The sequence below is a fragment of the Coregonus lavaretus genome (assembly GCF_964263955.1).
Source record: "Coregonus lavaretus genome assembly, chromosome: 26".
NCBI lineage: Eukaryota > Metazoa > Chordata > Actinopteri > Salmoniformes > Salmonidae > Coregonus > Coregonus lavaretus.
In genome coordinates, this window is record NC_140013.1 from 31211124 (window position 1) to 31236754 (window position 25631).

General features: G+C 44.2%; 2 protein-coding genes across 3 annotated transcripts; one reads left to right on the forward strand and one right to left on the reverse strand.

Moving 5' to 3' along the window:
- Nucleotides 1-1366: 1366 nt before the first annotated feature.
- Nucleotides 1367-11760, reverse strand: LOC311101460 (uncharacterized protein; the record flags this gene model as incomplete). Its single annotated transcript, XM_084142618.1, has 11 exons — nt 1367-1588; nt 2510-2632; nt 2807-2896; nt 3165-3277; nt 3402-3550; nt 5029-5128; nt 5629-6084; nt 6296-7319; nt 7738-7925; nt 8470-8583; nt 11706-11760. The coding sequence occupies 11 exons, from the start codon at nt 11758-11760 to the stop codon at nt 1367-1369; spliced, it is 2634 nt and encodes an 877-aa protein (XP_083998744.1).
- A 6161-nt stretch (nt 11761-17921) lies between these two features.
- On the forward strand, nt 17922-21405 carry LOC311101850 (glutamine amidotransferase-like class 1 domain-containing protein 3, mitochondrial). Of its 2 annotated transcripts, none has more exons than XM_084143060.1 (5): nt 17922-18110; nt 19551-19663; nt 20019-20190; nt 20352-20553; nt 20672-21405. In XM_084143060.1, the coding sequence occupies exons 2-5, from the start codon at nt 19556-19558 to the stop codon at nt 20862-20864; spliced, it is 675 nt and encodes a 224-aa protein (XP_083999186.1). In that variant the 5' UTR covers nt 17922-18110; nt 19551-19555; the 3' UTR covers nt 20865-21405. The 2 variants fall into 2 exon arrangements, with proteins under 2 accessions (XP_083999186.1, XP_083999187.1); XM_084143061.1 differs by having other exon boundaries at nt 18105-18379; nt 20672-21168.
- The last annotated feature ends 4226 nt before the right edge of the window (nt 21406-25631 follow it).

Genomic DNA, 25631 nt, shown 5'->3' on the forward strand with positions numbered 1-25631 from the left:
GTTCTTTGTCACTTCTTGACCAAGGCCCTTCTCCCCCGATTGCTCAATTTGGCCGTGCGGCCAGCTCTAGGAAGAGTCTTGGTGGTTCCAAACTTCTTCCATTTAAGAATGATGGAGGCCACTGTGTTTTGGGGGACCTTCAATACTGTATAATTTTTTTGGTACCCTTCCCCAGATCTGTGCCTCGACACAATCCGGTCTTGGAGCTCTACGGACAATTCCTTCGACCTCATGGCTTGGTTTTTGCTCTGACATGCACTGTCAACTGTGGGACCTTATATAGACAGGCGTTTGCCTTTCCAAATCATGTCCAATCAATTGAATTTACCACAGGTGGACTCCAATCAAGTTGTAGAAACATCTCAAGGATGATCAATAGAAACAAGATACACCTTAGCTCAATTTCGAGTCTCATAGCAAAGGGTCTGAAAATGTATGTAAATAAGGTATTTCTGTTTTATTTTGATTTCATAAATTTGCTAAAATTTCTAAAAACCTGTTTTCGCTTTTTCATTATGGGGTATTGTGTTTAGATTGAAGAGGAACATTTTTTATTTAATCAATTTTAGAATAAGGCTGTAACGTAACAAATTGTGGAAAATGGGAAGGGGTCTGAATACTTTCCAAATGCACTGTAGGTGTGTTGACTGTGGTAAAGGCATTGGATTATGAGCTGTCATGTTTGCAAAATGAACAAATGAAATAGGCAGTGGCATGGGGCAGATAGCCATAGAAGCACAGTGACATATACCTCAATGCAGTCATATTCATAGCTTATTGGGAGTGTGGCTTTCAGTTAGTTATGTTTTGCAACCCATCCCGTGAGAGTGACTGTCACTCAAGTTTCAAGTTTCCTGAGTGGGCTCCCGAGTGGCGCAGCGGTCTAAGGCACTGCATCTCAGTGCTTGAGGCGTCACTACAGACCCCCTGGTTCGATTCCAGGCTGTATCACAACCGGCCGTGATTGAGAGTCCCATAGGGCGGCGCACAATTGGCCCACCGTCGTCCGGGTTTGGCCGGTGTAGGCCGTCATTGTAAATCATATTTTTTTCTTAACTGACTTGCCTAGTTAAATAAAGGATAAATGAAATAAAAAAAGTTTAAACCTTTAATGTCAAGTGCACAAATACAGTGAAATGCCTTTCTTGCAAGCTCCAAACCCAACAATTCAGTAATCAATATCAATGCAGCACTAAAAAATAACATAAGGTAGAACAAAAACACACAAGAAAAAAGAAAAAAAAGAAAAAGGGATATCCAACCAGTGTAGGATGCTGCCATCTCCTTCATTATCAACGCATCAAGCCTTTCCAGACTCTGGAGTCAGGAGGAGATGTTAGCCAGACTAGCTGTAGCTAGGGCAGTCTCATGGTTGTGTTGCTAGTGTAGAGGTGTCTATGTAGGCAGGAGACTGGGTGGGTGGAGGAACAGTTGAGGACTCTGTAGACTCTGTGTTGTCTTCATCTGTGTTTCTCTGAGGGTCTGTGAGGTTAGGGTTAGGATCAGGCTCTGTGAGGTCTGCTTCAAACACTGGATTAATCTGACCGTGAGAGTGCCTCTTCTGGACCTCCTCAAAGATCTGGAGCACCTGGTAGAGAAACACACATAACATTACAGACATTGTACAGACAAATGCACGCAGGGCCGGCCCAGGGCATAAGCGACACAGGCGGTCGCCGCTAGGGGGCCCACGACCCCCCCAAATAAATACTTTTTGGGTCTCAATTTAGAATACTAGAATACACAAGGTGCAATTTTGAAATGTGTTTGTGCATCAGCAGTTTTCCTCTTGTTATGTCAGCCACTGACAGTAACTCAATTAGCCCATGTCAGCAAACCATTTTTAGATTGGTAAATTAGTCTACCCAGCTATCTAAACTTGTAGTAATCATGGCCCAATTACCGACCGGGCACGAAGTGCACATTCCCAGCGGCCTAACCTCCAGAGGGCCCCCATTGATTTTGTTAGTCGCTCTCACTCAGATATCACATTAACATGGCATAAGTCATGGCAAAATGTATAGAATTGCAGGGAAATAGCTGTAAAACTGCACATTTGTCTCTCCACCCCATGGCAAAACGAGTAGAATTGCAGGAAATTAGTTATAAAATTGCAACCTTTTCTCGCCGCCCCATGGCAAAATGTGTAGAATTACAGAAAACTTGCTTTAAAACTGCAACATTTTCTCTTCGCCCAATGGAAAAATGTGTAGAATTGCAGGAAATTAACTTCAAACTTAAATGTTTTCTCTCCGCCGTCAAGAGGGGGGCCACTAAAATGTTTTGCCCGCGAGGGTGGGCGGGGGCCCCCAACCAAGGGCCCCTAAAAGGCATGCATGCACACACACACACACATGCACTCACACGCACACACCACAACATACATTACATACAGTACATGAGCTTGAGGTGGTGTTCCTGTCATGTCAAGTCTTATCATGTTAACGGTCGGTGCTTCAGGTTGGTGTCAGTTTTTAGGTTCTTGCCATGTTAGCGTCCTTGTGTTTACCTGAGACTTGGGAATGAGACCCACTCGAAAGAATCCAATATGACCACTGTCTATCTTGGTGCAGTCAACCACAGTGGAGGCGATGTTCTCTGGGGACGGGCCATCACACAACACACCATCCACCTAGACAGACGGATGGACAGACGGACACACAGACACACATACAGACAGACAGACACACAGACAGTGAGTGAGTGACTGAGTGAGTGAGTGAGAGACAATCACAATATTTATTTTACATTTCCAAATGTAGTTTTGACTCAACTGAACTATGATATGTCTGTGTGTCTATTTCACCTTGTCTCCCAGCTTGGCATACACCTGGTTGTGGTGTGTGGTGTCTGCTTCTCCTGTGGGGTTGGCTGACGTCACAGCAATGGGACCCACCTACAGGACAGAAATGAGAAAATAATATTATCTGGCAATGATGGCAAGCATCCATTTAGATACTGTATACTGTATGTAGTATATATGTACTACAACCCTGGTCCCAGAAAGCTACAGGGTGTGGATGCTTTTGTAATTAATCCGTGATCATACCAGGTTAATGAGGTGTGTTGCTACAGCACAGTCAGGGTCAGGGTTAGGATTAAAGGTCAGGGGTTTGGGTCAGGGTTAGGGATAGAGGTCAGGGGTCAGGGTTAAGGGCTCGCACCAGGTTGATAAGATGAGTAGCCACAGCACAGTTTGGGTTCCTGATAGCAATGCTCTGAGGGGTTCCGATGTGTTTAGCTGATTCCCCCAGACCAAACATCTCCATCCACGGACCTGGTGGGGGAAGACAGGAAGAACTCATCATAATAACTCACATACACTACACTACATACACAAAAAACACATGCACACACATACACACACAGACACACACACACACACAGTGTTAATAACCCACCCCTGGCTATGACCATGCTGATAGAGGAGGGCCATGCTGCGCTCATGAAGTCCCAGAGCAGGGCAGACAGCAGGGATCTGACCGGTTCTAACTGGTTTATAGAGGACACCCACAGAGACATGGGTCGGTCCTGAGCCTGCTGCTTACACCTGCACAGGGAGAGACAGGTAGAACAGGTTATTAACATGATGCTCACACATGCAGCACACAGGGAGAGACAGGTAGAATAGGTTATTTACATTTTGGTAATTTAGCAGACACTCTTATCCAGAGCGACTTACAGTTAGTGCAATCATCTTAAGATAGTTAGGTGGGACAACCACATATCACAGTCGTAGAAAGTACATTGTTCCTCAATAACGTAGCTATCAGTAGTCAGAGCTAGAAGGGGGGTAAGCGGTCAATGTGAGGAGGATGATTATTTTAGATACTGTTTGAAGGTTTCAGATGTTTTCGGAAGATGGGCATTGTGGGAGGACCGAAAAGAGCTTGGACTGGGCTGAGCGGGACCTGGGGGGTGGGAGGGCCAAGAGACCTGAGGTGGCAGAACGGAGTGCTCGGGTTGGGATGTAGGGTTTGAGCATAGCCTGAAGGTAGGGAGGGGCAGTTCCTCTTGCTGTTCCGTAGGTAAGGACCATGGTCTTGTAGTGGATGTGAGCTTCAACTGGAAGACAGTGGAGTGTGCGTAGGAGCGGGGTGACATGAGAGAACTTGGGAATGTTGAAAACCAGGTGGGCTGCAGTGTTCTGGATAAGTTGCAGGGGTTTGATGGCACAAGTGTGGAGCCCAGCCAACAGCGCGTTGCAGTTGTCCAGACGGGAGAGGACAAGTGCCTGGATTAGGACCTGCGCCACTTCCTGTGTGAGGTAGGGTCTTACTCTACAGATGTTGTAGAGCATGAATCTGCTGGAGCGGGTCACTGCTTTGATGTTTGCAGAGAACGACAGGGTGTTGTCCAACAAATAGCTCTTTAGCTATTTGCTTTTATTTTTTATTTTTCTTAATTAATACTTTTATATTTTACATTTTTCTTTTAAAAACTGCATTGTTGGTTAAGGGCTTGTTAGTAAGCCTTTCACTGTAATGTCTACACCTGTTGTATTTGGCACGTGGCAAATACAATTTGATTTGATCACGCCAAGGTTCTTTGCACTCTGGGAGGGCGACACTGTGTAGTTGTCAACCGTGATGGAGAGGTCTTTGAGTGGGCAGGCCTTCCCCGGGAGGAAAAGCTGTTCCGTCTTGTCGAGTTTGAGCTTGAGGTGGTTGGCCGACATGCAAGTTGCGATATCTGCCAGGCACGCAGAGATGCGTGTCGCCACCTGGATGTCAGAAGGGGGAAGGAGAAAAGTAGTTGAGTGTCATCAACAACATGCTGCTTACACCTGCAGCACACAGGGGGAGACAAGGAGAATAGTTTGTTTAAATGCACTATGATAGCCTGGTCCCAGATCTGTTTGAACTGTCTTGGTTGTGACAGAGGAGATGGCAAGACAACTAAAATAGATCTGGGACCAGCCTACCACTATGAAGCATTGTGAGTACAAAGTTTATTCATTTAATCTGATGAAATTATCTTCTACAATGTACGTATAATAACCTAGTATGCAGTGTAATTGTAACTCACTTGTAGGCCTTCTCCACAGCATCCGGTCTGTTACAAGCTGCCACCAGCACATAGACCGTGTCAGTGGGCATCCCACATATACCTCCACTCTTCATGATCTCTGGAGACACAGAGGGATAGGGAGAGTTGGGTTGAGACACATCAATAACCCAACTAACTAAAGACCTAAAGAACTTGCGATGAAGTGGTCCTGTCAGCCTCAACACGCACACACACACACACATACACACACACATATATACACATACACAGCCTGTTATTCGTAGTGTTTTAATGAGAATGATGCACTAGACTACACCAATGGTTGTCATGGTTCCAAAGAGCTACTGGGTGTGCAGATTTGCTGTTTCAGCCCAGCACTGAGACCCTGCATTCTGCTCACCAGGACTTTGAATCAGGTGTGTTAGTACTGGAATGAAGCAAAACCCTGCACCCACAGTATTTCACCAGGAGCACAGTTGGTGACCAGTTCTTTGTCTCAAGTGGCACCTATAACATAAAGCACTACTTTTGACCAGAGCCCTATAGGCCCTGGTCAAAATAAGTGCACTACATAGAAAAAAGGGTGCCTTTTGGGTTAGGCGCCCCCTTATGTTTCACCTGCTATCTGGTGGACGGCGGTGGCCTTGCGTGCGGGGACATGAAGACAGATGTCCCTCCCTCCTTCTCCCATCCCACTCAGCCTGACTAACGCCCGTCCCAGGGGCAACTGGGGGGTCAGGAAGGTCAGGCTGAACAGACCAGACAGGAAACAGTAGAATGACATCAGGCCAAACACGATTGACACCCCGATGTCATACCCATAAGGCAGTGCTCCCATGGCGTCCAGGAGGAAGGAGATGATAATGAGGTGAAAGGTTGCGGCATAGACAACCCAGGCTACGTTCAGGAATAGTGCTCCTACCGTCACCAGACTGTTGAACAACAGGAAGCTGATGATACCCACAGCCAGGTTGAATCCCTGTGTGTCCCCATAGAGCCTGCCGTACCGTGTCAGCCCCCAGATGGACCACATGACACCGTACAGGATGAACGCCATGCTCTCAAGGGTCTTACCTACCGGAAATGTACACGTTAAATGTTGGATATACAATCATTACAAATTGTAACACATAAAAAATGCATTCTACAACCTAATCTTCGCTTTCACAAACACCTGAAAAGCTTGTTTGGATAGAGTGCATTTTTACTAGTTCCTAAATACAACATTCAAATTGAAAATGGAATGTGTTAATCTTGTGTGAAACCTCCAGGGTTAGGGTCTTACCACGGGAGAAAGCCACGGAGCCGACCAGCAGCTGGAGGACGCCGCCTGCCACCACGGCCCAGGGCAGGACCAGCACGCCCAGCGGGGCCCGGTCCCCCGTGGACGCCGTGATGGAGAAGACAGCGAGGACGGAGCAGGCGTGACCTAACACCTCTGCGTCAGCATACCTGGAGTAGCCCAGGTAGGGAGCGTGGCTGTGTCTGTCATGGGGGCGGAGAGTCAGGCCGCTGACACGCGTCACCAGGGCCTTGAACACGCCCTCCCCTGTAGGAATCCTATTGGCCGAGACGTTGTTATAGGAGGTGACCAGTAACATCACGGTTGACACAATAAAGATGGCCGCCTGGACGCCCTGCGCCCCAGACTGGAAGGAGCGTGAGGGCTGGGCTGCGAGGGCGATAGTATACGCTACGTAGAACAGCTGGTAGAGACCCTCAGCTAGACTCTTCTGACAGCTGAACAGAGCCAGGATGAAGAATAGAACAGCAAAGACGACGGGAAAGGGGATAGGGGAGGAGGGGTGGATGGAGAAGGCTGTGAGGAGAGCGATGTAGCCCTCAGCGAAGTGCAGGATGGAGGTGAAGCCGTAGAAGGTGGCGGTCAGGGAGTCCATGGATCTGTAGGAGAGGACACACACCACCAGCTGGAATACAGCAGCCGTCCAAAGCCAGGGGACGTGACCCGGAGCGAGCTGAGGAACCACAGCCAGTAGGGGGCAGGCTAACACACTAGCAGACAGCAGATTCATCACCAGGCCTACAGGCCCCACGTCGTTACAGTCCTCTGGAGCTCTGACCCCTGACCCATGACACTCTGCCCTTCTCCTCAGCCCTGTCCCAGGAGCCTCCACCCTTCCCTGGGTGATAAAGGAGAGCAGGCGACCACAGCCAAAATACGCCCCCACCAGGGTGACCAGCAGATAGCAGGCGGCCGTGGCAGACTGGCCGAACCCCGGGGAGGAGAGGCCGGCAATCTGGTGCCCACAGGCCAGGCTGATAGACAGGGAGATGATTAACAGGACCACCTACAATACAACAATACAATACAACTTTATTTTCCATACGTTACAGCAAACAATGTAAAATGTGTCTTCTAGTCAATTATCAACCCCTTTCAAATTGATAGATAGATAGATAGATAGATAGATAGATAGATAGATAGATAGATAGATAGATAGATAGATAGATAGATAGATAGATAGATAGATAGATAGATAGATAGATAGATAGATAGATAGATAGATAGATAGATAGATAGATAGATAGATAGATAGATAGATCCCTCTGTTAGTGGGTTAGTTGACACTACATTCTAATTCTAACACTGTTTAACATTTTATACTGTATTTGGGGTGAAATCCTTTAGTAATTAAGCTTAAAATACAAATTAATCTATCAATAGATAGATCTAATAGATCACACCTCTCTCTGGAGGACAGATACTGTAGCCAGCATGAGGAAGGCCAGGGTGAAGGCTGCTAGGCCAGGGACCAAAGAGGACCTCAGCTCTGTAGCCCCCACCACCCCCTCCCCAACGAGCAGGTAGACCAGTCCAGACCCACACCACATGGCTGACACGGTCAGACACACACTGGAGAACAACTGGGACTGGGACAGGCTGCGACGCACACCTTGTGGGAGGGAGGGAGGGAGGGAGGGAGGGAGGGAGGGAGGGAGGGAGGGAGGGAGGGAGGGAAAACAATTGTTTATCTCTGACTGATACCACGTTCAAACATACAGTCAATACAATGAAATCATGAATGCACGCCATAGTACAAATGTTAGTATAGTTAAAGGTGCTCCGCCATTTCCTGGTTGCTAAAATTCTAATAGTTCGCCTAATTTTAGTTTATGTGACAGAACAAGCAATGTAGAGAATCATTGTACCATCTAAACCGCTGTGAAATATATTTTCAATATATTGTATTTCAGCTGTTTGAAGCTGGTGTACAAAACCGAAAGTAAAGAACGCAACAACGAAACTTAAGAAAGGGAAGCATAGAAATGAGAATGACAGGTCTATAACTCACATTTCTATGTGAATTTGGTCGTGTCACCCAAAAAGTTAGATATTGCAGTTTTAAGTAGGCTATCACAGTCAACTCTTTATGCAGTAAAAAAGGGTACCAGAGTAGGGTTAGAATTTGTATAAGTTATAAACAGTAGGTAGGCTACCAGAGTATGCCAGCAGGGCAGCGATGATGAGCAGCAGCACCCCCAGTGCAGTATGGGGGATGAAGTCTTTGTCAGGAGTGCTGCCATAGTTATTCACCAGCAGCAGCAGAGAACCTGCAGGAGAAACCAACAGAAAAAACACAAGTTAAAAACACAGCAGGCTTTAGACCAGACCGACTCACCAAAAAGTATATTGTTTGACAGGAACCAATGAACACAGCTCCATATTCACCCTCTATTGGCAAAGTTTCTGAACTGCAACTTGACTGACACACCAGACCACTTTCACTCACATCCAGGGTCAAGGGGCAAACGTGTTGCCTCATGATTCGTCAATGGGCGCACAATTAGTAGCCTATGGTCGAGTTCCGGTCCGACTACATGCGCGGGCGTTGTATTGCATTCAAACTTCGGTTGGCTAGGCTACCTAGGCCTTTTCAATTGAAAATTATTGACTGGAATAATTAAATCAACAAATAGTAATCTTTTAATTACATATGCATATAGGCCTATGATGCAACCCTGCATAAAGCAAGCTCAGCCCTGTTAGTTCTATTGTCTAATAGCAGTTGTCTCTGTGTCTGTGTAACGGAAACCCCTGTTAGTCTAGTTATAAAATAGAATACATATGAACAAGCACATGGTTGCTTCAGACAGAGTTTTCACCCTCCCTAGGTCCAGGAGTTTTTCCAGGAGTTTTTTTTTATACTATCTGACCTGGTTAGAAAAATTCTGGTCCCATCATATCCCAAATAAACTGATTACTCACTATGTCATACCCTACACAGGGATTGTCACACAACACAATGCCACATATATCTCATGTTTTGAGGGAGCATGCAATTGGCATGCTGACTGCAGGAATGTCAACCAGAGCTGCCTCCAACGTCATTTTAGAGAATTTGGCAGTACGTCCCACCGGCCTCACAACCGCAGACCACATGTAACAATGCCACCCCAGGACCTCCACATCCGGCTTCTTCACCAGCAGGATAATCTGAAACCAGCCACCCGGACAGCTGATGAAACTGTGGGTTTTCACAACCGAAGAATTTCAGACAGCGTGTATGGTTTTGTGTGAGCGAGCGGTTTGCTGATGTCAACGTTGTGAACAGAGTACCCCATGGTGGAAGGTGGTATGGGCAGGCATAAGCTATGGACAACGAACACAATTGCATTTTATCGATGGCAAAGCCTTCCCAGAAGAGTGGAGGCTGTTATAGCAGGAAAGAGGGGACCAACTCTATATTGATGCCCATGATTTTGGAATAAGATGTTCAACGAGCACGTGTCCAAATACTGTACTTTTGGTCATGTAGTGTATCTGTATTCCCAGTCATGTGACATCCATAAATTAGGGCCTAATTAACTTATTTAAATTGACTGATTTCCTTATATTAACTGTAACTCAGTAAAATCTTTGAAATTGTTGCATGTTGCATTTATATTTTTGTTCAGTGTATTTCTACAAACCTTCCAGAGAGGCCATGAGTAATGGAAAACCTTGTAAAAGGCCCAGTGCAGTCAAAATTCAGTAGCAAATCAAATGTTGTATCATATTGTACAACAGCTGATCATCTCAGCTGTTATTTCCTGATAGTTGCTGTTTGAAAATACAATCAACACAGGATGTCTTAATCAGCAGGTTTAGCATGGGTGGAGTTGCGGTATACGTTAATAGACCAGTTCCAAACCTCTCTGCTAATAACAACTAGTTTTCAGGTTAGGCTACATTTCCCTCCCATTAGCCTCTTCTTCTCTGGTGGATTGATCCACACTGTGGTTAATGCACAACTTTGTTGCCCTTCCACTCCCCACAACATTTTTGCATGAGAATAGTTTTTTGCAAAAAATAACTATTTTTGTTTATTTTTGACCCCTTTAATGGAAAACTATTACAGTAAGGGACTTAATTGTTACCCAGAGATTATTTGATATTGAGATAAGCACCTTTTTTTTACAGCTGCATTGGGCCTTTAAAATGCAGGAAATTCATTTTAAATGCTAAAAATACAATCTAGTGGGATGAGCGGACTACGCCTCTTCTCCTATTTATTTCAGAGAAACCTGGGCGTGGTTTGCACTCTGCTCACTTAGACCCAAAGTTACACTTCCAGTGTAGTAGGTAAGAAAATATACTGCTTTTGCCAGTCCCCAGTATAGCTCCTAGTCCTATGTTAGTCTACTGGAATTAATTATTTGCTGATCAGTTATTGTTGTTTTATTAATCACCTGCCTAATGCGGCATCCCCAGAGCAGGCTCAACTTGCCCGGCTGCCAGAAATGCCATAAATTGTCCATCTCTTACTTAAACAATGTGGAATAACCAGAAAGCTCAGTTTTAGGTTTACTGGAATTCTTTACAGTTTTGTTGTTTTCAGGTTTTTTTTTTATCACCTGGGTCAACTTTAGAGCAAGCTCAACTTTCCAAATGCTATTTTACTTGCCCCAGGCAATAGGACAACTCTTAAGGTCCCTGCTACAACTAGGTTCAGTAGTTTTACCTGGTTACCATCAGAATTTTAAAAAAAGCCCACTCTGCATCCTGTTGTGCCACCTTTGCTCACTTCTCTCATTGAGCCATTTTGTGAAACAACCAAATAAATAAAAAAGTGAATTAATTAATTGCCTACATTCATGTATACTATAATACATATAATATCATAGCTGTGTGATGAAATCCTCGTATTTCCAAAACAGAAACATTTCAGGAAATATTTAAAAAGTACCATATTTTCCCATTAACAAACATACCATTTTTAAACTTCAAGAAGCTATTTTGAATAATTGTTCTTGGTCCTAGAGTCATGAAATGTTCAGAGTACATTGAGGGGAGTTACTTCTTTAAATAAATGTACAAAAATGTACATTGGCAAAAAATTGAGTTCATCAGACAGCGACTATATAAACCTTCACAAATAAATGTGTGATCACAATATTTTATATAAGACATATTAGGATAATCCAAATAAAACTGAAAAATAACAACAAATAAAACTTCCCACTCCTTTTTTTTGTATCAAATATGCTTCGATTGTCGATCAATTAAGTATTATGAAGTCATCAATAGTCGGTTTTCAATGCTAGGTATTGTTTTATGATCAACTTCTCATAGCTCAAGAAACTCAATAATATATCGCAATACAGACCTACTTCTTTAGACGGTTTAAGGCTATATAAAAAGTATTGGAAATAGAAATGATCAGTCAGAAATCAGAATTTTCACTTCGACCTACCGCCCGAGATCCCGAGGATGCCCACGGAGAAATGCAGCGACTCCAGCTCAGCCATCACCAGATCTTCTGATGCACGCGCCACTGAGCGCTCTGAGGTCATAAATAAATTGCCACTTTCTTACGTCACTCTCTTCCTGTTAAAGGACAACACCACAGGATAGTTGGGAAAGTTACCTCATCAACAACACCAGGACAACAACAGATCCTTTTTGTCATAACTATTCAGGAAGTTCTGCCTCGTGAAAGGAGTTGTATTTTCCAATGCCTCGTGAAAGGAGTTTAATTTTCCAATGTCGTACACTCATGGATACACACATCGGTACAACAACAGATCCTTTTTGTCAGAACTATTCAGGAAGTTCTGCCTAGTGAAAGGAGTTGTATTTTTCCAATGTTGTACACTCATGGATACACATATCGGTACACGCCTATCTTGTAGCCTGATGTTGGACATGCATTGAATAAACCGAAATGTCAAAGCTAGCTTCTTATCTATGTGAAAATTATGAAAATCTGAAATTACAGAAATTGCCCATGGACACCTTTTTTTGTTATAGTCTTTTAAAGGGGCAATCTGCGATTGCTACATCCATTTTTGGACTTTTAAATTAATGATATATAGCCATAGATTCTTCAGGAATTTTGGCAAACTTATAAATGTTTTATGCGTTTAATTAAACTGTAACCCCATCAATTTCCATCCCCAACTATAACATTTTCCGTCTAGATAGAACTGCCAAAGGGGGTGGAGTTGCAATCTACTGTAGAGATAGCCTGCAGAGCTCCATCATACTATCCAGGTCTGTGCCCAAACAGTTTGAGCTTCTACTTCTAAAAATCCACCTTTCCAGAAATAAGTCTCTCACTGTTGCCGCTTGCTACAGACCCCCCTCAGCCCCCAGCTGTGCCCTGGACACCATATGTGAATTGATTGCCCCCCATTTATCCTCAGAGTTTGTACTGCTTGGTGACCTAAATTGGGATATGCTTAATACCCCAGCCATCCTACAATCCAAGCTAGATGCCCTCAACCTCACGCAAATTATCAACGAACCTACCAGGTACAACCCTAAATCCGTAAACATGGGTACCCTCATAGATATCATCCTGACTAACATACCCTCTAAATACACCTCAGCTGTCTTCAACCAGGATCTCAGCGATCACTGCCTTATTGCCTGCGTCCGTAACGGGTCCGCGGTCAAACGACCACCCCTCATCACTGTCAAACGCTCCCTAAAACACTTTAGCGAGGAGGCCTTCCTAATTGACCTGGCCCAGGTATCCTGGATGGATATAGATCTCATTCCGTCAGTAGAGGATGCCTGGTTGTTCCTTAAAAGTAATTTCCTCTCAATCTTAAATAGACATGCCCCATTCAAAAAATACAGAACTAAGAACCGATATAGCCCCTGGTTCTCCTCAGACTTGACTGCCCTTGACCAGCACAAAAACATCCTGTGGCGTACAGCATTAGCATCAAATAGCCCCCGCGATATGCAACTTTTCAGGGAAGTTAGGAACCAATATACACAAGCAGTCAGGAAAGCAAAGGCTAACTTTTTCAAACAGAAATTTGCATCCTGTAGCACTAACTCCAAAAAGTTTTGGGACACTGTAAAGTCCATGGAGAATAAGAGCACTTCCTCCCAGCTGCCCACTGCACTGAGGCTAGGAAACACTATCACCACCGATAAATCTACAATAATCGAGAATTTCAACAAGCATTTTGCTACAGCTGGCCATGCTTTCCATCTGGCTACCACTAACCCGGCCACCAACTCTGCACCCTCTGCTGCAACTTGCCCATGCCCCCCCCCCCGCTTCTCCTTCACACAAATTCAGACAGCTGATGTTTTGAAAGCGCTGCAAAATCTGGACCCCTACAAATCAGCTGGGCTAGACAATCTGGACCCTTTCTTTCTAAAACTAGCCGCCGAAATTGTCGCAACCCCTATTACTAGTCTGTTCAACCTCTCTTTCATAACGTCTGAGATCCCCAGAGATTGGAAAGCTGCCGCGGTCATCCCCCTCTTCAAAGGGGGTGACACTCTAGATCCAAACTGCTACAGACCTATATCCATCCTGCCCTGCCTTTCGAAAGTATTCGAAAGCCAAGTTAACAAACAGATCATCGACCATTTCGAATACCACCGTACCTTCTCCGCTATGCAATCCGGTTTCCGAGCTGGTCACGGGTGCACTTCAGCCACGCTCAAGGTCCTAAACGATATTATAACCGCGATTGATAATAGACAGTACTGTGCAGCCGTCTTCATCGACCTGGCCAAGGCTTTCGACTCTGTCAACCACCGCATTCTTATTGGCAGACTAAATAGCCTTGGTTTCTCAAATGACTGCCTCGCCTGGTTCACCAACTACTTCTCAGACAGAGTTCAGTGTGTCAAATCGGAGGGCCTGTTGTCTGGACCTATGGCAGTCTCTATGGGGGTGCCACAGGGTTCAATTCTTGGGCCGACACTTTTCTCCGTGTATATCAATGATGTCGCTCTTGCTGCTGGTGACTCTCAGATCCACCTCTACGCAGACGACACCATTTTGTATACATCTGGCCCTTCATTGGACACTGTGTTAACAAACCTCCAAACGAGCTTCAATGCCATACAACAATCCTTCAGTAGCCTTCAACTGCTCTTAAACACTAGTAAAACTAAATGCATGCTTTTCAATCGAACGCTGCTAGCACCCGCCCACCCGATTAGAATCACCACTCTCGACGGGTCTGACCTAGAGTATGTGGACAACTACAAATATCTAGGTGTCTGGTTAGACTGTAAACTCAACTTCCAGACTCACATAAAGAATCTCCAATCCAAAGTTAAATCTAGAATCGGCTTCCTATTTCGCAACAAAGCCTCCTTCACTCATGCTGCCAAACATGCCCTCGTAAAACTGACTATCCTACCGATCCTTGACTTCGGCGATGTCATTTACAAAATAGCCTCCAACACTCTACTCAGCAAATTGGATGTAGTCTATCACAGTGCCATCCGTTTTGTCTCCAAAGCCCCATACACTACCCACCACTGTGACCTGTACGCTCTTGTTGGCTGGTCCTCACTACATGTTCGTCGTCAAACCCACTGGCTCCAGGCCATCTATAAATCACTGCTAGGCAAATCCCCGCCTTATCTTAGCTCATTGGTCACCATAGCAGCACCCACCCGTAGTCTGCGCTCCAGCAGGTATATCTCTCTGGTCATTCCCAAAGCCAACACCTCCTTTGGCCGCCATTCCTTCCAGTTCTCTGCTGCCAATGACTGGAACGAATTGCAAAAATCTCTGAAGCTGGAGACTCTTATCTCCCTCAATAACTTTAAGCATCAGTTGTCAGAGCACCTTACCGATCACTGCACCTGTACACAGCCCATCTGAAATTAGCCCACCCAACTACCTCATCCCTATATTGTTATTTATTTTGCTCTTTTGCACCCCAGTATCTCTATTTGCACATAATCTCTTGCACATCTAGCATTCCAGTGTTAATACTATTGTAATTATTCTGCACTATAGCCTATTTATTGCCTTACCTCCATAACTTGCTACATTTGCACACACTGTATATATATTTTCTGTTGTATTTCTGACTTTATGTTTTTTTTTTACCCCATATGTAACTCTGTGTTGTTTTTATTGCACTACTTTGCTTTATCTTGGCCAGGTCGCAGTTGTAAATGAGAACCTGTTCTCAACTGGCTTACCTGGTTAAATAAAGGTTAAATAAAAAAATTAAAAAAAAAATTAAAAATCTATGCTTGTTTTTCTCTATTGTTTGTAAACAATGCAATTGAAGAGTTCAGTCCAAAACTCTATATATCCATTTTCAGAAATTTTGGTAAATTAGCTTTTATTGTTTGAAGAAATTATGAAAGAGATTGGTGCGTTTTTTTCACTATCTAATTCATTTCAGAGAGACAAATAATCATGTTTTTTTTGCAAAATGCTATATTACATCATTTAGCAGATGCTCTTATCCAGAGCGACTTACAGTTAATGAGTGTATACATTTTCATACTGGCCCCCCATGGGAAATGAACCCACAACCCTGGCGTTGCAAGCGCCATGCTCTACCAACTGAGCTACATAGAAATAAGTAGTTGTACTAGGTTTCACACAGTCAAATGTAACAAATATTAAAGAAATAAAATGATAAAGAAATCAATGTGGGGTTGATACAATTAGACATTCACCTGTGAGAAACACACATACACACACACACTCTGGTATTAAGGCCTGAAAGGCACTGGCCAATTGGGCAAGTCTCCCGAGTGGCGCAGTGGTCTAAGGCACTGCATCACAGTGCTAGCTGTGCCACTAGAGATCCTGGTTCGAGTCCAGGCTCTGTAACAGCCGGCCGCGACCGGGAGACCCATGGGCGGTGCACAATTGGTCCAGCGTCGTCCAAGGTAGGGGAGGGTTTGGCCGGCAGGAATGTGGGTTCGTTTCCCACGGGGGCCCAGTATGAAAAAACAACAACATGTATGCATTCACTAACTGTAAATCGCTCTGGATAAGAGCGTCTGTTAAATGTAAGTCTACAGTATTTTTGGTTGCCCAAAGATTAGGGTCACTTGCCCGAAAATGTGAAACTAATTGTTTACATGCAGAAATGGCATCATAACTTGTCCGTCATTTAATTAAACAATTACGCTGCATTGTACGCGTAACTTTTGCAGAGTGTGAGACATACCTATGCATTTAAAAGAAACCTGGGCGTGAGCGTAACCTGGGCGTGGTTTGCTTACTGCTCGCCCTGACCAAAAGTTATGCTTCCAGTGTAGCAGGTAAGACAATTTACAGATTGTATACTGAACAAAAATATAAAACGCAACATGTAAAGTGTTGGTCTCATTTTTCATGAGCTGAAATAAAAAGTCCCAGAAATTGTCAATACGCACAAAAAGCTTATTTCTCTAAAACACTGAACAAAAATATAAACGCAACATGCAACAATTTCAAATTTTACTGAGTTACAGTTCATATAAGGAAATCAGTCAATTTAAATAAATTCATTAGGCCCTAATCTATGGATTTCACATGACTGGGAATACAGATATGCATATGTTGGTCACAGATACCTTTAGAAAAAAAGGTATGGGCGTGGTTCAGAAAACCATTCAGTGTCTGGTTTAACAATTTGCCTCATGCAGCACGACACATCTCCTTCGCATAGAGTTGATCATGCTGTGGATTGTGGCCTGTGGATTCATCCATGAAGAGCACACTTCTTCAGTGTGCCAGTGGCCATCGAAGGTAAGCATTTGCCCACTGAAGTTGGTTACGATGCCGAACTGCAGTCAGTTCAAGACCCTGGTTTGGACGACGAGCACGCAGATGAGCTTCCCTGAGACGGTTTCTGACAGTTTGTACAGAAATTATTCGGTTGTGCAAACCCACAGTTTCATCAGCTGTCCGGGTGGCTGGTCTCAGATGATCCCCTAGGTGAAGAAGCCAGATGTGGAGGTCCTGGGCTGGCGTGGTTACACGTGGTCTGCGGTTTCGAGGCCTGTTGGACCTACTGCTAAATTCTCTAAAACGAAGTTGGTGGTGACTTATGGTAGAGAAATGAACATTCAATTATCTGGCAACAGCTCTGGTGGACATTCCTGTACTCAGCATGCCAATTGCACACTCCCTCAAAACTTGAGACATCTGTAGCATCCTGTTGTGTGACAAAACTGCACATTTTAGAGTGGCCTTTTACTGTCCCCAGCACAAGGTGCACCTGTGTAATGATCATGCAGTTTAATCAGCTTCTTGATATGCCATACCTGTCAGGTGGATGGATTATCTTGGCAAAGGATAAATGCTCACTAAAACGATGTAAACAAATATGTACACAAAAGTTGAGAGAAATAAGCTTTTTGTGCTCATAGACAATTTCTGGTATCTTTTATTTCAGCTCATGAAACCAACACTTATAATATGCCACTTAGCAGACGCTTTTATCCAAAGCGACTTACAGTCATGCGTGCATACATCTTTGTGTATGGGTGGTCCCGGGGATCGAACCCACTACCCTGGCGTTACAAGCGCCGTGCACTAACAGCTGAGCTACAGAGGACCACACTTTATATGTTACGTTTATATTTTTGTTCAGTATACATACAGTATCTCCATCAATATTGACACACTGACACCATCCATCCAGTGTCTGATTCTGAGAGATGTCGAGTGACTTAGCAGATTTTGAACAGAGCACAAAAATTTAACAGAGAGGGGCAGTAAGGCATGTTTCCCTTTTCCCTCCCAGCATTACTCAAAGCTGCCTCCATGAGCTCACTACAGCTCCATGGGAGGGGCCACAGCAGGAGGATATAAACACAGCAGCGTTCTAGTTTTATTGAACAGGAAGACGGATACAGAACATCGCGCTATTACAAGGTGAGAATAACGTTGTCTATCAATTAATACTGTATCTATGTAGCCTACGTAAACAGTTTAGCGTTAATGTTTTATTTAGAGTTGGTTATGTCACTCAATAGCTGCGTATTTAGTTGTGGATATGTGATGCCAGGTGAACATTGTAGTTTTATGGCCAGTTCACATCTAACAGCCGAGACGACGGTTTTATGCAGTTTTAGAACTCATCTCTGCTGTTGGAGATTCCAAAAGTCAACATGTCAATTAGCTAAAGACTTGCGACGAGACGGGTACGTTTTGCCAGAAGAACAGGCCACTTTCTGTGGGTTTCCGTTTCTTTTACACGTGCTGCGTTAGCAACATGGCAATAGTGGAAACCAAGGCTGTTGTCTGGGCAGACCTGCTTGTAACTAGATATGTTCGAGTCCTATTAGACAATTTTAGCTAACCCTTGACCTAATTCTCCTAACCTGCTGCATAAATTATCCTAACCTGTTGTAGGCCTATCTACATTTACGTAATTTAGCAGATGCTCTTATCTAGACTGACTTACAATAATGAGTGCATACATGATCATACTTTTGTCATGATGGACCCCCGTGGGAATCGAACCCACAACCCTGGTGTTGCAAGCGCCTGTTCTACCAACTGAGCTACAATGGACATCTGAGCTTTTCTACCCTCCTGGCTCTCTCTACCTGTACCAGGTGTTGTTGACTAGAGGCATTGTTGTGTTGCCTGGACACAGTCCTTTAGAGACACAGTGGTGTGGGGATACTCAGGAGGCCAGTGTTTTTCCATTTGGCACTCGCTATAGGTTAAAACATTCTGCCCACACCCCTACAGAAATGTGATCAAATGTGCTATTGCGCTTTCTTTTAGAAACTATCATGGCCCAGTTCCAATATCTCTAAATCATACAGCAAATGTGTGTTTTTGTTACCATGAAAGGTGACTGGAGGGCGGGGTTGTAACACTCACAACATGGATATGCGTGTATATATTGCTTGCCACAGTTTGATAAATCCCAATTTGTTGCACATGAAAATCCTAGACTCTTCACATAGGGCAGAATTTAGTAAGCAATTTATGCACAGTTGATAAATGAGGCCCCAGGCCTTTAAATGTTTAATAGATTCTGCTGCTGGCAAGTCATTCGCACCTCATGCTCACCTGTCTTGGTTGTCCCAAATGGCACCCTATTTCCTATGTTGTGCACTACTATTAACCAGGGCTCTGATCAAAAGTAGTGCACTATATTGGGAATAGTGTGCCATTTGGGACACAATGTTGTGTACATAACCTGACACTACCTGATGCACTACCTGACATGCCATGTGATGTGTATTGATGAGAAAACAATAGGTGCTTTGTGACGGGTACAGTCTAGAATTCAGTTTAATCTAACTGCTTGTTGTGCATCACTGTCTCCATACTATAATTATTGTCTGTCTGTTGCAGGAGCCATGGTGAAGTGTATAGCCGTAGTTCTGTCAGGGTGTGGGGTCTATGATGGGACAGAGATCCACGAGGCATCTGCTGTGCTGGTCCACCTCAGCAGGGCTGGAGCTAAGGTAAGGACTCTTTTTAACGTTACACGTTTAGTTCAAACTCTCGCTTCTCACGCTATCCTTCTGACTGTACATTCCCACTCTATAGTCAGATTCCTGTGACAACTTCAGACTTCCTCTAGTCTAGGAAGTGGTGCAGAGTTTGCATTGATTTACATGTTGTCAATATGTCTCTATATGACTGTTTCTTTTACTTCTAATCGTAGTCTTCCCCCTGATTGTTCAGAGTGCTTGTCGTTGGGAATGCAGGTTCCAATCTCATTAGCATGGACACTACTATGGAGGATCTCCTCCTGGCCTGTCCTGTACTGCAGGTGCAGATGTACAGTATTGACTGTCTAACCCCTCATCACCCCAGGTCCAGATGTTTGCCCCCAACGTGGATCAGATGCATGTGGTGAACCACTGCGAGGGGAAACCCACGGCGGAGAAACGCAACGTCCTGCAGGAGAGCGCTCGCATCGCCCGCGGTGACGTGTCAGACCTTACCAAACTGGACATCACCGCTTTCGACGCCCTCGTCATCCCAGGTAAGTGTTACTCCTTCATCATTATGTACTCCATCACTATCATTCTTCCATTATCATCAGCATACAACCACAATCCTTACTCACCTTTTACCTCTCTAGGACCAGGGCTAGTTTCCACTGCTCTACACTGTGCTCAACTCAACCAAACTGTTGTCCTGCAGGTGGTTTTGGTGTGGCTAAGAACCTGTCTGACTGGGCTGTGAAGGGGAAGGAGTACACAGTTCAGCCCCAGGTAGAGGAGCTGATTAAGGGTTTCCACGGAGTAGGCAAGCCCCTGGCTATGTGCTGCATCTCCCCTGTCCTAGCTGCTAGGGCTCTGCCAGGGTGTGAAATCACTGTGGGACAGGACAAGGAGTGTGAGAGGTGGGTTACAGTGTCAGTGGTGTGTGTGCGAGAGAGACGGTGCGTGTGTATATGTCTCTGTTTGAACATAAGAGTGTGTGTTTTTAACCCCTGCTGCTCTCCTCCCTCCCACCACTAGATGGCCGTATGCCCAGACGGCGACCGCCATGACTGAGCTGGGCTGTAAACACGTGAATAAGAACGTGGGGGAGGTCCACATCGACGTAAAGAACAAGCTGGTCACCACCTCCGCCTTCATGTGTAACGCTCCCATACACGAGGTGTTTGATGGGGTGGGTGTAATGGTTACAGAGCTGCTTAAACTGGCCTAGAAAGTCTGGGAATCAAAATGCTGAATTAGGGTGCATCCCAAATGGCACCCTGTTCCCGTTTTTATAGTGCTTATGGGCCCTGTCAAAAGAAGTGCACTATATAGGGTGTCATTTGGGACTTAACCTCAGAATCATGTTTGTTGTTTTCCTGAAGACCATCCTGATATGATTTTACTACAGTGTCACTCACTGTTTATTTAAAAACCTGAAACGGACATAAGAAGCTCCGTTTTTCTGTTGCACCATCTGTACTGTGATAAATTGTGCTACTATCAAAATTGAAATAAAAAGTGATGTAATACAATCAAAATTCTGGAATGAACAACTTATCATTAGGGGTTCAAGCAGTGACGCTGGGTGAAACCCGATTACATTTGTTGGCGTTTATTATTAGGGGTTCGGCAGCTGGTGTGGATGTGGTCATAGAGCTCTATTTTCATGTCATCCAACAAATGTAAACTCCTGGAGTTTGATAAACGGCACTTGGATTGAAACCAATTCTATGGTCAGATTACATTAAAATTGTGTTCTTTTGCCACGCACAACATTGATGGGTTTGGTGTCGAAATAAGGATGCATATGCAGAAAATAACCCCATACCTACTGTAAAATATGGTGGTGGATCTTTTGTTATGGGGCTGTTTTGCTTCCACTGGTCCTGGGGCCCTTGTTAAGGTCAATGGTATCATGAACTATACCCAGGACATTTTAGCCCAAAACATGGTTGCCTCTGCCAGGAGGCTGAAACTTGCCTACAAGTGAATCTTCCAGCAAGACAATAACCCCAAGCACAAATCAAAAATGTTTAATTGAACACAATCAACATTTTGCAATGGCCATCTCAGTCTCCAGACTTGAATCCCATTGACAACCTATGGTTTGAATTAAAGGCATTCCATAAGCGCAGACAAAGGATCTGGAAAGATTCTGTATGGAGGAATGGTCTGAAGCCTTGTTCACACTGGCAGTCTAATGTGACTCGTATCCGATTTGAATCTTAACAGCCAAAAGCCACATGGAATTTGATATTTCAAACCACCTTCGTAGGTGGTTTGAAGTCTGATACAAATCTGATTCCTGGCCATGCAACTAGTCTGAACGGTCAAATCAGATTTATTTGCCCTCAAGTGGTTTATAGACTTATTTGGCATATCTTGTTGCTTGCTAGCTACTCTGAAAGCTACCACGTTCTTGTCAAACTAACTTAAGTTGGATCATCTTATCCTTTTGAGGCTTAGTGTTCTTACACTATGATTTTAAACATTCAAAGCAACTGGGAAACGTCCATAGCAGGCATTGATGTCACCCTATCTTGCTACATAACGTCTGAGTGATAGGAAGCACAAGCACCACCACCAATCAGCCTACACCACTGTGCGCACACCTGTCATTACTATGACAACTAGCATAGCCATGTCAGCAAATGACTGCTATCTGAACACACGCACATCCGATTTGGTCACTTGTAACTTGCTGTTTGGACAGTCAGTATTGCAAAATGGATTTGAAAACCAAAACTGATTTGAGCATTAAGACCTGCAGTGTGAACAAGGGTAAGTGTACAGTTGAAGTCGGAAGTTTACATACACTTAGGTTGGAGTCATTAAAACTCGTTTTTCAACCACGCCACAAATTTCTTGTTAACAAACTATAGTTTTGGCAAGTCGGTTAGGACATCTACTTTGTGCTTGACACAAGTAATTTTTCCAACAATTGTTTACAGACAGATTATTTAACTTATAATTCACTGTATCACAATTCCATTCCATTGCATTGATGTCATTGCTTTAGAAGCTTCTGATAGGCTAATTGACATAATTTGAGTCAATTGGAGGTGGACCTGTGGATGTATTTCAAGGCCTACCTTGAAACTCAGTGCCTCTTTGCTTGACATCATGGGAAAATCAAAATAAATCAGCCAAGACCTCTGAAAAGAAATTGTAGACCTCCACAAGTCTGGTTCATCCTTGGGAGCAATTTCCAAACACCTGAAGGTACCACGTTCATCTGTACAAACAATAGTACGCAAGTATAAACACCATGGGACCACGCAGCCGTCATACCGCTCAGGAAGGAGACGCGTTCTGTCTCCTAGAGATGAACGTACTTTGGTGCGAAAAGTGCAAATCAATCCCAGAACAACAGCACATGACCTTGTGAAGATGCTGGAAGAAACAGGTACAAAAGTATTTATATCCACAGTAAAACAAGTCCTATATCGACATAACCTCAAAGGCCGCTCAGCAAGGACGAAGCCACTGCTCCAAAACCAGACTTCGGTTTGCAACTGCACATGGGGACAAAGATGGACTTTTTGGAGAAATTGAACAAAAATATAACTGTTTGGCCATAATGACCATCATTATGTTTGGAGGAAAAATGGACAATGACCCCAAGCATACTTCCAAAGTTGTGGCAAAATGGCTTAAGGACAACAAAGTCAAGGTATCGGAGTGGCCATCACAAAGCCCTGACCTCAATCCTATAGAAAATTTGTGGGCAGAACTATCAAATCATTTCTGGGTAACAATTAAGTACTTTACTGTAATATAGTTCCATTCAATTGGGAAAAATTGCTCAAGCAAGAATTTTTGCTAGAACTGTCTGAGTGGGGAGGGAAAACTAGCTGTTATTGGCAGTGCTTTGGAATTCTCTTTGTTATTGGTCTATTAACCAATTTGCAGCATGGTGATGTCACCATGGAATGCCGAAACTCCCGCCCATGCAAACCTGCCAATAGTGTGTGACTGCGGCCCACAATTTGGGGCATTCCTGCAGCTGCAGGAACGCATCCCATTGGTTCCTGCATGAATGCCATCTTCATGCTTGTGGGACACTTTTGATATTCTGGATTTCCACTGATTGTCTATGTGATTCAAATGTGAGTCAAAAGGCAAAAGTATTATCTGAGCTTTTCGGGGGTGAAGGACACTGTTTAGCTAGCTAGCGGTGTCGCCCCCACCTGCTGTGTACCGGAATCCTCTTAACTAACTAGCTAGCTAGCTAGCTAGCACACAGTGTCCTTCGCTCCCGCTTGCCGAACACTTGCCCTCACCGTCATTAACAGAACTGCTGAAAAACAGTGCCTGACAAGTGGGGGCGATGGACACTGTCTACCGATGTCCTAGCTATCGTTAGCTAACTAGCTACCTATCTCGCCTACTGTGTACCGGAGGCCTAGTTATCTAGCTACTAGATAGCTAGCACCCAGTGTCCTTCGCTAACGCCTGCTGAACACCTGCCCTCGCCGTCAACAGAATTGCGGGAAAACACTGCCCGACAGGTGGGGGCGAAGGACAATGTCTACCGCTGTCCTAGCTAGCTACCGGCATTGTCACCCCCGCCTCTTCTTCTGTGGGGTTTATCGGCTGTTGGCATTGGGTATACTCAAATTTTGACAAAAATTCCAAACGGCCAACCAGGCGAGGGAAAGGCACCCTGTGTGAAAAATTATATGACAAAGTGTAACATACACTCTGAATGACCTAAAATGATAAATCCCATATTGGTCTTTCACAGTCAGGCCAACCCAAGCTGTACTGTGAAAGTAGGCTAATAGTAGGCCTATTATTGAAATAGATAAATGAGACTGTCAACTGAGTCAGAAATTCACAGGTTTCTGAGTGCAAAATGGGATGTTCACAACAATGCTTAAACCACATCAGGAGACCACTTTTGAGGTCTGGGAAAAACCTAAGAAATTCAGATTTTTTAGTGTAGTTACCCTTTAATTCAAATGTGCAGGCACCTGGATTGATGCAAATAATCACATAATTCTGCCAGGGATGCATTAGGCTAATTTGTAGCTAGTTAACATTTAATTGAAAAGGTTTTTGGGAAAGACTTTCCATCTATGAGAAGACGGTTAGGCGTATCATTATCATATTTTTCCTGTTCCTTAATTGTTTGAAACCTGGACATTTTACTTCATATTATGAGGCATGTCTTACCTTGCTTCAAAGTAGTCTATTGCCAAAATCCCACCATAGAAACATGGAGGCAATTATTTTATAAAGACTGCCTCATATGCGCTCTCATGTTCTATTGGTTTTCAAATACATTTTCATTAATTGTCTAGCAGCAAAGGTGTTTTCCTAGTCATATTACCTAGACCACTCACTCCTCTTTTCAAGATGGCGGCAAGCATGTCTTTTTCTCTGATTAGTGTTTGTAGCTAAAAGCTTTTTGTGGATTTTGTCTCCTTTTACCTTTGTTTCATTTGGCTGTGAACACATTGGACAATAGTGCAATATTGCATACAGAGTCTTTAAGGAGTCATACAAAATAGGTCTGCTGAAACTTTTGAGGCCTACTTGGATATACGGCAGGTAGCTTAGTGGGTAAGAGCGTTGTGCCAGTAACCGAAAGGTCGCTGGTTCTAATCCCCGAGCCGACTAGGTGAAAAATCTGTCGATGTGCCCCTGAGCAAGGCACTTAACCCTAATTGCTCCTGTAAGTCGCTCTGGATAAGAGCGTCTGCTAAATGACTAAAATGTAAATGTAATATACCTGGGCAAGCTCCTCTCCACTGGGGCAATATCTGCGCAGACGCCTGCCTACTGCTGCTTTCATCCTTCCACTTGACATTGTGCCTTGGATGTTTTTGGACTACTGCCAAACTTGATCTCCACTTGGTTAGCCTACTTGGTTTAGCCTACTTGACTCTACCGTGGCCCAGTGTAGCGCTTGCCTCCATCCCAGCTTTCCACCGGCCTGTCCTGGAAACTAAGTCCCCTCCAATGTGCTTCTCTCCTGGCTATCATACTG